The 13,458-nt window shown below is 35.9% G+C and overlaps 1 protein-coding gene across 2 annotated transcripts in view; it reads left to right on the forward strand.

Moving 5' to 3' along the window:
• IQCB1 (IQ motif containing B1) overlaps window positions 1–13,458 on the forward strand; it is an 80,817-nt gene that overhangs the window by 41,066 nt on the left and 26,293 nt on the right. For both annotated transcript variants that reach the window (XM_002813233.6, XM_054551419.2), the window contains exons 8-9: window positions 10,633–10,811; window positions 12,757–12,866. In XM_002813233.6, coding sequence (XP_002813279.2) covers window positions 10,633–10,811; window positions 12,757–12,866 — 289 coding nt within the window. The remainder of the gene's footprint in view (window positions 1–10,632; window positions 10,812–12,756; window positions 12,867–13,458) is intronic.

A 13,458-nucleotide genomic window follows, 5' to 3' on the forward strand; every position in this document is an offset into this window, starting at 1 on the left:
GGTTGTGTCTCTGCCCGGCTTTGGTATCAGGATGATGCTGGCCTCATAAAATGAGTTAGGGAGGATTCCCTCTTTTTCTATTGATTAGAATAGTTTCAGAAGGAATGGTACCAGTTCCTCCTTGTACCTCTGGTAGAATTCGGCTGGGAATCCATCTGGTCCTGGACTCTTTTTGGTTGGTAAGCTATTGATTATTGCCACAATTTCAGAGCCTGTTATTGGTCTATTCAGAGATTCAACTTCTTCCTGGTTTAGTCTTGGGAGAGTGTATGTGTCCAGGAATGTATCCATTTCTTCTAGATTTTCTAGTTCATTTGTGTAGAGGTGTTTGTAGTATTCTCTGATGGTAGTTTGTATTTCTGTGGGATCGGTAGTGATATTCCCTTTATCATTTTTTATTGCGTCTATTTCATTCTTCTCTCTTTTTTTCTTTATTAGTCTTGCTAGCGGTCTATCAATTTTGTTGATCCTTTCAAAAAACCAGCTCCTGGATTCATTAATTTTGTGAAGGGTTTTTTTTGTCTCTATTTCCTTCAGTTCTGCTCTGATTTTAGTTATTTCTTGCCTTCTGCTAGCTTTTGAATGTGTTTGCTCTTGCTTTTCTAGTTCTTTTAATTGTGATGTTAAGGGTGTCAATTTTGGATCTTTCCTGCTTTCTCTTGTGGGCATTTAGTGCTATGAATTTCCCTCTACCCACTGCTTTGAATGTGTCCCAGAGATTCTGGTATGTTGTGTCTTTGTTCTCGTTGGTTTCAAAGAACATCTTTATTTCTGCCTTCATTTCGTTATGTACCCGGTAGTCATTCAGGAGCAGGTTGTTCAGTTTCCATGTAGTTGAGCCGTTTTGAGTGAGTTTCTTAATCCTGAGTTCTAGTTTGATTGCACTGTGGTCTGAGAGACAGTTTGTTATAATTTCTGTTCTTTTACATTTGCTGAGGAGAGCTTTACTTCCAACTATGTGGTCAATTTTGGAATAGGTGTGGTATGGTGCTGAAAAAAATGTATATTCTGTTGATTTGGGGTGGAGAGTTCTGTAGATGTCTATTAGTTCTGCTTGGTGCACAGCTGAGTTCAATTCCTGGGTATGCTTGTTAACTTTCTGTCTCGTTGATCTGTCTAATGTTGACAGTGGGGTGTTAAAGTCTCCCATTATTAATGTGTGGGAGTCTAAGTCTCTTTGTAGGTCACTCAGAACTTGCTTTATGAATCTAGGTGCTCCTGTATTGGGTGCATATATATTTAGGATAGTTAGCTCTTCTTGTTGAATTGATCCTTTTACCATTATGTAATGGCCTTCTTTGTCTCTTTTGATCTTTGTTGGTTTAAAGTCTGTTTTATCAGTGACTAGGATTGCAACCCCTGCCTTTTTTTATTTTCCATTTGCTTGGTAGATCTTCCTCCATCCTTTTATTTTGAGCCTGTGTGTGTCTCTGCACATGAGATGGGTTTCCTGAATACAGCACACTGAATGGGTCTTGACTCTTTATCCAATTTGCCAGTCTGTGTCTTTTAATTGGAGCATTTAGTCCATTTACATTTAAAGTTAATATTGTTATGTGTGAATTTGATCCTGTCATTATGATGTTAGCTGGTTATTTTGCTCGTTAGTTGATGCAGTTTCTTCCTAGTCTCGATGGTCTTTACATTTTGGCATCCTTTTGCAGTGGCTGGTACCAGTTGTTCCTTTCCATGTTTAGTGCTTCCTTCAGGAGCTCTTTTAGGGCAGGCCTGGTGGTGACAAAATCTCACAGCATTTGCTTGTCTGTAAAGGATTTTATTTCTCCTTCACTTATGAAGCTTAGTTTGGCAGGATATGAAATTCTGGGTTGAAAATTCTCTTCTTCAAGAATGTTGAATATTGGCCCCCACTCTCTTCTGGCTTGTAGAGTTTCTGCTGAGAGATCCACTGTTAGTCTGATGGACTTCCCTTTGTGGGTAACCCGACCTTTCTCTCTGACTGCCCTTAACATTTTTTCCTTCATTTCAATTTTGGTGAATCTGACAATTATGTGTCTTGGAGTTGCCCTTCTCGAGGAGTATCTTTGTGGCGTTCTCTGTATTTCCTGAATCTGAATGTCGGTCTGCCTTGCTAGATTGGGGAAGTTCTCCTGGATAGTATCCTGCAGAGTGTTTTCCAACTTGGTTCCATGCTCCCTGTCGCTTTCACTTACACCAGTCAGATGCAGATTTGGTCTTTTCACATAGTCCCATACTTCTTGGAGGCTTTGTTCATTTCTTTTTATTCTTTTTTCTCTAAACTTCCCTTCTTGCTTCATTTCATTCATTTCATCTTCCATCACTGATACCCTTTCTTCCATTTGATCGCATCGGCTCCTGAGGCTTCTGCATTCTTCACGTAGTTCTCAAGCCTTGGCTTTCGGCTCCCTCAGCTCCTTTAAGCACTTCTCTGTATTGGTTATTCTAGTTATACATTCGTCTAAATTTTTTTCAAAGTTTTTAACTTCTTTGCCTTTGGTTTGAATTTCCTCCTGTAGCTCAGAGTAGTTTGATCGTCTCAAGCGTTCTTCTCTCAACTTGACAAAGTCATTCTCCATCCAGCTTTGTTCCGTTGCTGGTGAGGAACTGCGTTCCTTTGGAGGAGGAGAGGCACTCTGCTTTTTAGAGTTTCCAGTTTTTGTGCTCTGTTTTTTCCCCATCTTTGTGGTTTTATCTACTTTTGGTCTTTGATGATGGTGATGTACACATGGGTTTTTGGTGTGGATGTCCTTTCTTTTTGTTAGTTTTCCTTCTAACAGACAGGACCCTCAGCTGCAGGTTGGAGTTTGGTAGAGGTCCACTCCAGGCCCTGTTTGCCTGGGTATCAGCAGCGGTGGCTGCAGAACAGCGGATTTTCGTGAACCGCGAATGCTGCTGTCTGATCATTCCTCTGGAAGTTTTGTCTCAGAGGAGTACTCGGCCGTGTGAGGTGTCAGTCTGCCCCTACTAGCGAGTGCCTCCCAGTTAGGCTGCTCGGGGGTCAGGGGTCAGGGACCCACTTGAGGAGGCAGTCTGCCCGTTCTCAGATCTCCAGCTGCTTGTTGGGAGAACCACTGCTCTCCTCAAAGCTGTCAGACAGGGCCATTTAAGTCTGCAGAGGTTACTGCTGTCTTTTTGTTTGTCTGTGCCCTGCCCCTAGAGGTGGAGCCTACAGAGGCAGGCAGGCCTCCTTGAGCTGTGGTGGGCTCCACCCAGTTGGAGCTTCCCAGCTGCTTTGTTTACCTAAGTGAGCCTGGGCAATGGCAGGCGCCCCTCCCCCAGCCTCGCTCCCGCCTTGCAGTTTGATCTCAGACTGCTGTGCTAGCAATCAGCGAGACTCCGTGGGCGTAGGACCCTCCGAGCCAGGTGCGGGATATAATCTCCTGGTGCGCCGTTTCCTAAGCCCGTCGGAAAAGCGCGGTATTCGGGTGGGAGTGACCCGATTGTCCAGGTGCCATCTGTCACCCCTTTCCTTGAGCAGGAAAGGGAACTCTCTGATCCCTTGCACTTCCCGAGTGAGGCAATGCCTCGCCCTGCTTCGGCTGGTGCACGGTGCGCTGCACCCACTGTCCTGCGCCTACTGTCTGGCACTCCTTAGTGAGATGAACCCAGTACCTCAGATGGAAATGCAGAAATCACCCATCTTCTGCGTCGCTCATGCTGTGAGCTGTAGCCCAGACCTGTTCCGATTCGGCCATCTTGGCTCCTCCCCAGCAATTTCTGAAGATTTTTAAAGTAGACAAAAGTGGTCAGATTACATTTCAGTTTGTTACTCTGGTGACTTTGTGAAGGTAGATTAAGGGGAAGAAAACTCTATACAAAAAAGTCATAGTAGTCCAAGTGAAGTAATGATATCTTGTCCTTGGGCATTAGTACCTGGGATATGGAGTTTTTAAAATAATGAATTAAAATCATCAGGACTTTACTTCCACTTCTGATCAAGATGGAATAGTAGGGATGCATTTATCCTCCCACCTGAAAAAAAGGACAAAAACATGGAACATAATTTTTTGAGAAACTGGATATCAGTCAGTGAAAGAAAGTAAGCTCAGAGAAAAAGGAATCAACAAGGTGAATCTTACAATTGCTGTAACTTACAGTATTGAGAGTTTCCAGGTTGAAGTATTGGGAGAGGCATCCCAGCCAGCTTGAGTTGAAGCGATAGAGCTCAGAGTCTGGAGAGAACAAAATGGCTAGAGTTCACAATCAGAATACTAGAGAAGAGAGCTATACACATAGAGAACCCCAGAGATCTGCAGAGGGTATCCTTCAAGTATTAAGTAGAGTACTGATCTGCACATTGTAAGGAACTACCCAATGCCAGGGATAACAATAATCCAAAAGGATTAAAAGGAACAGTGCAAGGAGCTCACACAGGGCCAGAAATAATGCCTGTTTCCAACAGCCAAACTGGAAAGCCTCATAAACAGTGGGTCATTGGGTAGAGTGTTCAGGAAGGTTTTACCCCAGTAGTGAGGAATAATTAGCATTAGAACGAGCACTATTCCAGATCATAAAAGCAAGACCCAAAAGGGTCAAACTGTTTCCAAGTAACTTAACTGCATGTGGTTATTGAACCTGGCTGTGTTTTAAAATTTATTTTATTGTAGGTTATACAAAAGTAGAAAGTTCACTAGAAATGGCTATCCTTCGATTTGGCTTTAAAAAGGATGAGAAAAATCCCACTTGTGCCATCATAGAATATTTGCTTTGATGACTCTTTTTTTCAATTTCTTTATTACTGTAAAATGACTATTTCTTGCAGTTACTGCAAACTGATAGATTCTACAGTCATGACTATGCTACAAAACATACTACGATTCAACAGGTGATTTGATTTTACTGGTACTGAAATACTGGGCATGCAAATAAACAAGAAAACAGGATCTAAAATGAGAAGAATTAATCAAGACTGATAGATATGTTGGAATTAACAGACAAGGACACTAGTTATTATAACCATATTCCATATATTTAAAAATGTTGAATACAGACATATAAGACTCAAAGTGAATTTCTAGACATGAAATCTACAATATCTGCGATGAAAAATACACTGGATGGGATTAACAGCAGATTAACATTGCAGATTAGTGAACTTTAAGGCATATCAGTAGAAACTATCCAAAATGAAACAAAAAAGAAACAAGAGGAAAGAAAAGCATATCAGTGAACTGTGGGACAACTTGAACAACCTTACATAGGTGTAATCAGAGTACGTAAAGCAGGCAGTAGGGTCACAAAAAAATGTGTGAAGAAGTTATGGCTTAACATTTTCCAAATTTGATGAAAACTATAAACATGCAGATTCAAAAAGGTCATCAAACCCCAAGGGCAATAAATATGAAGAAAATTCCACATTGAGGCACATCGTAATCAAAATGCTCAAACCAGTGATAAAGAGAAAAATCTTAAAAGCAACCAGAGATGAAAAAACATTATATAGAGAAATAGAGATAAGAATGACAGCAACTTTCTTATCAGAAACAACACAAGTAAAAAGACAGTTGAATACTGAAAAAGAAAACTGTCAAATTAGAATTTTATGCTCAGCAGAAATATATTCAAAAGCAAAGATGAAATACTTCTTCAGAAATCACCAGCAGATCAACACTACAAAAAATATTCAAGGAGGTCCTTCCATCAGAAGGGAAATTCATCTACACAAAGAAATAGAGTATCGGAAATGGTGATTACATAAACATATAAGATAGTTTTTCTTATATTATTTTAATATATCTATAATATGTTTGCCTATGCAAAAATAATAATGTATTTGAGGAACATGTGTATAAGTAGAATGTATTCCAAAAAGGCATTAAGGCTGGGAGGAGATAAATGGAAGTATACTGATTTAAGGCTCTTATACTATACATGAAGTGGTATAATATCACTGTGATAAGTGATAAGACTGTGATAAATTGAAATGTATACTTTGAACCTCAAAGCAATGAAGAAAATAGCAAAACAAAGAATTTACAGCTGATAAGCCAACAAAGGCAATAAAAATGAATCATTGAAAAATATGCAATCCAGAAGAAGGAAGTAAAAAAAAAAAAAAAGAACAAAGGAGAAACAAAACCAAGTGGTAGATTTAAACCTATCTATATTAGATGTAAATGTGGAAAAACTAAAGTTAAAAGACAGATTGACAGATTGGATTTAAAAAGTACAAGCCTACTGTATGCTGTCTACCAGAAATGCACCTTAGATATAAAGACACAAGTAGGTTAAAAGTAATGGGGTGGAACAAGATATACCATGCTTATACTACAGAAAGTTGAAGTACCTGTATTAGTATCAGATAAAGTAAGTTACAGAACAAAGAATATTTCTAGTGCTAAAGAAGGTTATTTCATAATCATAAAAAAGTCAGTTCATCAAAAGGATGTGTTTGTTTATTGACCTAATAGAGTTTTAAAATACACAAGTAAAAATTGACAAGAACTACAAGGAGAAATCCTCAATTAAAGCAAAAGATGTTAATATACCTCTTTTGATATTTAATAGACTAAGTAGGCAAAAAATTAGTATGACCACAGAAGATTTGAACAATAATATCAACCAATTTGACCTGACTGACATTTTACAAACATTCTACCAAACAGTAGCAGAATACATGTTCTTTTCAAATGCAGATGGAACATTTACAAAGAAGGGTGCATATTCCGGGCCATAAATAAAGTCTCAAGAAACATAAAAGGGGCTGGGCATGGTGGCTCACGCCTGTAATCTCAGCACTTTGCTGAGGTGAGCAGATCACTTAAGTCCAGGAGATCGAGACCAGCCTGGGCAGTATGGCAAAACCCCATCTCTACAAAAAGTACAAAAAATTAGCTGGGCATGGTGGCACGTGCCTCTAGTCCCAGCTACTTGGGATGCTGAGGTGGGAGAATCACTTGAGCCCAGGAAGCAGAGGTTGCAGTGAGTTGAGATCACGTCACTACACTCCAGCCTAGGTGACAGAGCGAGACCCTGTCTCAAAAAAAAAGAAAAAAGAAACGTAAAAGGATTTCAGTTATACAAAGTATGTTCTCTGGCCTCGATGGAATTAAGTTGGAAATTGATGCCAAGATCTCTGAAAAGTCCCCAGATATGTGGGAAATAATAACATTCATCTAAATAACTCACAAGACAAAGGAGAAATCAAAAGTGAAATTAGAAATTATTTTTAAATGAATGGAAATAAAAGCAACATGAGAATTTCTGGGGAAATTCTTAATTAAAGCAGAATGATACTTAGGGGAAAATTTATATCAGTAATGCCTATATATTAGAAAAGAAGAAAAATCTCAAATCATTGACCTCAGCTTTCCCCTTTAAGAAACTAGGAAAAGAAGGGGGAATTAAACTCTAAGCAGAAGAAAGAAAATGATAAAGGTTGAGCAGAAATCAATAAAATTCTAAGCAAACGTGATAGAGAAAATAAACCATAAACTGGATCTTTGAGAAGACTGAAGTTTTTTGAGAAAACAAACCATAAACTGGCTCTTTGAGAAGAAGAAACCTGTAGCAAGATTAATATGGAAAGGAAAAGACAATACAAATGACCAATCTCAGGAATTAGAGAGGTAACATCGTAACAGAGTCTACAAATACTAAAAATATCACAAGGGAATAATATGAACAACTTTATGCTTATAAAATTTATTGAAAGACACAAACTACCAAAATTTACGCAAGGGGCATCAGAGAACCCAAATATACTCTAGATAGCTATAAAGAAAAATTGAATTTGTAGCTAAAAACCTTCCCACAAAGAGAACTCCAGGTCTGGATGGCTTTTTCACTGGTAAATTCTATTAAGCACTTCAGGAAGAAATAATAATCTTAAGCCAACTTTTCTAGAAAATCGAAAAGGAGGAAACACTTTCAACTCATTCTATGAGGTCAGCATTATCCTCATACCAAAATCAAACAAAGACATTATAAGAAAAGAAAACTACTCATCAGTGTACTCATAAACATAGAAATGTTCTGAACAAAATTTTATAAGTCAAATTCAACAATATATTAAAAAGTTAATACATCATGAATAAGTCTGGTTTATCCCGGGATTCAGGGCTGGTTTAATATTCTAAAGTCAGTCATTGTAACTTACGTTAACAAGTTAAAACGGAAAAAACATACCATCATATCAGTAGATACAGAAAAAGCTTTTGACAAAATCCATTATCTACCCCTGATTTTAATTTAAAAAAAAAAAAAAAAAAAAGTCCTTGCAGCAAAGTAGTAATAGAAGGGAACTTTCTCAGAAAGCAGATCGGTGGTTGCCTGGGCATAGAATGATAGGGAAGGCAACAAGGGAGGAACTACAATGAAATACAAGGAAGCTTTTAGGGGTGATAGATATATTCATTTTCTTGTTTTATGTTGGTGAAACATGTCAAACTGATGAAATTATATGCTTTACATATATGCAGTTTGTTGTATATCAATTATATTTTTAAAAAGCTATTTAAAACAAAAATTATGAGGACTTGGTGAATGTTTTGATATGAGGTAGATAAAATAAATGGTGCAGTCAGATATGATACCAAGTTTTCTGTATTGGGTGATTAGACTGTGGTATGTGAAATATATAAGAAGTTGGTTTTGTGAGACAGATGATTAATTCAATGTTGGTTATGTTGAGTATAGGTAGTTCAACAAGCAGTAAAAGTAAGTATCTATATAAAGACTTATACACAAATGTTCATTGAGGTTTATTTGTGAAAAACAAGGACTAGCTAAAACTCAAATGTCCATCAGGTGAATAGGTAAACTAACTTCTGGAAGAGATTGGGACTAGAGTTACAGATTTACAAATCAGTTTATACATGGTAGTGAAAAACATGACAGAAAGTGAGATTAGTAGGAAGTGTGAATACAGTGAGAAAATAAATGGCTTGAAAATGGAGTCTTGGGGAATAACCTTTTAGGGTTATACTGGGGAAGTGGAGCCCACAAAGACAAATGAAAAAAGAATGGTCAGAAAAGTATGGGTGGAAGGTAGAGGGGAGACCAGAACTTTGTATCACAGAAGCTGAGTAAGTAGAAAGTATCAGATACAAACAAGTCTAGGAAAAGAATCACTTATGATATATATGTGACTTGACATTTGGGAAGTTATACTGATGAACTTATCAAGGATAGTATAGTGAAATAGTAAAAAATGAAAACTAGATGCAGTGGTTTGAGAAATGAGATGTGAGATAGTGGCGACAGAGAAGATTGGATTAGAAGAGAAGCAGAGAGATAAGATGGTAGTGGTATAGAGAGGATGTCTTTAAGATTAGGAGGTTGAAGAGCATCTAAAAGCATTCAAACTACTGTATTACATTATAGCACAAATTCTTGGTGGGATATGGAATAAAGATGTGATAAGATTGGGATAGGGATATCTGTAGAAGGCTTTCTGAGATGAGCATATTTTTTATCTGAGTTTTGAATGGTGTGATGGCATTGACTGATGGGAAAGGGTGAGCATCCTAGGCATAGGGAATAGCATGTGAGAGACACAGTGGCACAGAAGTAGATGTCACAAAGATTCTCACATATTTTGATTGGATAACTTTATAAAGTCTTTCAACTCAGAGATTTTTACATTTAAGGTATGTTGCTGATCTCTTCTCTTAACAAAATTATTTTAGTAACTACTAAAGTACAATTTTCAAAAAGCTCAAACATGAGTCTTATACAAATATAAAATTTGACTGCTCAAAATTTTATTCAACTAATTAATGAGGAAACAAATAAGATATTTATACAGGGTCAAAGGAGAATTTGAGGAAAATAGATTTATGGAGTTGGTTTGTCGAAGGAATGTAGAAATAAATTTGCTGATAGATTTTTAAAAATTTGCTAATAGGAAAATATGACTTATAAAGCAATGTAGCCTTTAGAATTACCTTCTCTACTGGACAGAAATCATTTGTATTGCTTTGAATAAGAGTCTGTTTACATTGCTCTTAGATAAGAATAAGAGTCTTTGGCATTGTTTTCTACCAGCCAACCTCTATTTTTACAGAATTGTAAAATATTTTAATAGTGAGTAGAAAATTAAACAGAGGTACATACGCCTAGAAAATCACATACTCCTTATGGGGGTAAATAAAAGGATACTCACTAACCCTTTCCTTTTGACTATTTCTAAGTTTTAGATCATTTTTCACGACATCAGTCATACAAGATGGGTTGTTAGTATAATGAAGGAAATACCAAGGAAGGATTTTAAGTTTCTCCTATATTAAGCACAAGATAGAATTCCTATGGCATTTTTGTCTTTGTACATCATTTAACAATTAACTGTGTACATGTCTTGATTTCACTTTTATCATTGCCTTGAAGCTTTTAAATTATTTATTGTTTAGTATTTTGCACATTTATCTTTCCTCCTTGATTTGATTGCAGGCTTCTCAAAGGAGAGGGCTTTGGCTACTTTGTATTCTCTATTGTACCTAGCACACATGGTACCTTGCACATAGTAGGAATTCAATAAATATTAAGTGACTGAATATGATATCTTCTTGGAACCAACATATATTTGAAAAAGTGGTTATATTCTTGGATCAGGACACAGTCCAGCATCAAGTTACTGAATCTTATATTTTGAATTTGTTGTGATACCTGTGCATCAATTAGTAATGGTACTTTTTTTTAATTTTGTTCTATTAGTGGTGATTTACTCAGAATAGGAAGAAAAGCCCTGTATTCAATTTTAGATGAAGTTATTTTCAAGCTTTTTTCAACTCCTAGTCCAGTCATAAGAAGTACTGCTACAAAACTCCTACTGTTGATGGCTGAATCCCATCAGGAAATTTTGATTTTACTAAGACAAAGTACCTGCTACAAAGGTAGTGCATTCATTCTTTCTTTTCTTGGGATTCTCAAAAAGAAAATTTTTATTGATGGTTTATGAAAAACAAAATTCTTATATTTTAAAGAGTTGATAACTGAACTATGTAGATAAAACTCACAACAGATACCAATTCAGAAAAAAAAGTCTTTATATAATCAAGCTATCTTCATGTCACTACAGATAGCATGTGGAAGATACTTTTCTGATCAGGTTGCCATAAATATTTACTCCCTCTCTGACAAAAAGGTTGTGTGTTGAATATACCATATAGTATAGTAAAATAATGACCAAAAAGATCAGTGACCTTATCAAGACCAGCTTTAGTGGAGAAAATGGAGCTGTGTTTGAGAGGCCAGTAGCCCTTATGGTATTTTGAACTATCAATAATTACTCAACACTGCCTTTCCTCAAAAACAAACAAAAAAAATTGCCTTACCTCCAAAATCAAATACATATGTGAATTAAAAGTCAGAAATTTTGAGGATAAAAGGAGTAAGTGTATATATATTCTCATATAATAGCTTTCATTTAATTGAGCATTTACTGTGTGTCAGGCACATTCTATATACTTTATATGCATTAAAATATTTAATCTTTACAACAATCCTATGGGATAGATATTCTTATCCTTATTTTATAGATATAGAAACAGAGACATGGTAATTTGCCCAAGGTCACAAAGGTAGTATATATATTTTTTAATTGCCAAGCAAAGTTATATGTTATCTTTGTTTTATTTCTTTGCTGACCAGAGCCATGTATGTATTATAATCTATTTTTTTATTCAACGTGGTCAAGAAATGGGATTCTAGTTCATTAAATATACTTACTAATATAGGGTTATACTGTATGGGAATTTTTAAAGGTTAGAATATAATATGATGCATTTAATACCTAAACAACTAGAAAGGTCTTTATCATTCTTGATGATTTTGAAGACATTGTAATAATGTACCTTGAATTAGTCATTACTGAGGGTATTGTAGGAATAGAGAGGGAAAGTACCAGTAATAGAGCTGTTTAGTTGATATTGTGCCAGATAGACATTTTTCAATTCTGTAATTCAATTCCTAAAGAAATGTGAATGTCCAACAGAGTCGTTATAAAGGAATTTTACCTGAATTCTTTTCCCTTTCTTTGACTTATATCTCAATAGCAGAACTTATTCAGGTCCCTGAAGATATTTTACAGTTATTAATACTGCTGAGAACTTGGGTGTTGAAGAGAGTATAAGGCATTAAAAGATCCATATAGTGGTTTCCCGAATTATACACTACAAGGCAATTTTACCTTATGTATTTATTTTGAATACACACATTATAATACATCATTTCAGCATACCCTGGAAATAGTACTTACTTTGTACCTTTACTACTACTGTGTATTATTTTGGCATGAAAATGTACTATACACTTCACCTATAATGTTTTCCCAGGAACCTATTGATTTGCCCCAAATTATATATGTTACCATATGTTTATATTTAATAATATTTTTCAACTAATAATGACTAATAATAATCTGCATAAGTGCTTCCACAGGGCAAGCATTTAATGAATATGTGTCTGTAGTAATTTATCTTTAAAATGTTTCCATTTAAGTATTTTTGTTCAAATAAAAAAAAATATATCTCTACTTTTTGATTTACCACAGTGATTCCATCCAGCTCCTTTTTTTTTTTTATTAAAGAGATTGTCTAGACACATTTTTTTTTTATCAGATCCCACAATTGAGCACGTAAGAATTTTCACGAGGGAGGAATATCTTAAAGATTTCAACCTGGAATTCTCTGAGAAAAGGAAAAAGAAAAATCGTGTGATTAATTTTGTTTTCATTTGTTTTTAAGCCAGACTTTTTAGCTTCAAATTAATACTGATTAGATAACAAAATCATATTTTATTATTATAATAATAGTTGTACCTTTTGCTATTCCATTTCAGGACTCAGAAGTCTACTAAGTAAACAGGAAACTGGGACCGAATTCAGTCAAGAACTTAGACAACTTATTGGCCTTTTAAGCCCAACGGTCTATCAGGAAGTAGAAGAGCAGGTATTAAGTTACAAAAAAAAAAAAAAATTGCATGATATTAGCTGACTATATTAAACCTTAGTTTTCCTTAAATGTTCCTCACTTTCTTTCTCTTAAGACTTCAAGCAAAATACCCCCAAAATAGAAATATCTTTAAATTTTTTACTCAGGAGGTTGAGGCAGGAGGATTGCTTGAGTCCAGGAATTGGAGACTGCCCTATGATCACACCCATGAATAGCCACTGCACCCCAGCCTGGTCAACATAGCAAAACCCCATCTTTAAAATACAATGTTACAAAATTGTATCTCTCCTCCATTCAACCTGCTGAAAAACATAATTTCAATCTCCCATTTACATCTGTTTATAGATACTGCCACATCAGTTTCATTCAGCATTTCTCATGAAAGCCCCATCTCTGATGTTTATTTTCTTTTATCTATAAGCTATTTAAACTTTTAAAATTGTTTTTCCAAAAAAATCTCTAATTGTAGCAAACTGTATTTATGGTCACCTATGGCTACCCTTCTTGTTCTTTGAGATACAACAATAATGCCTTTTCCTTTGTGTAAGAAATGGTATTAATAAAAATTATTTAGAAATTTGAGGCAGCA

Source organism: Pongo abelii, chromosome 2 (assembly GCF_028885655.2).
Source record: "Pongo abelii isolate AG06213 chromosome 2, NHGRI_mPonAbe1-v2.0_pri, whole genome shotgun sequence".
Taxonomy (NCBI): domain Eukaryota; kingdom Metazoa; phylum Chordata; class Mammalia; order Primates; family Hominidae; genus Pongo; species Pongo abelii.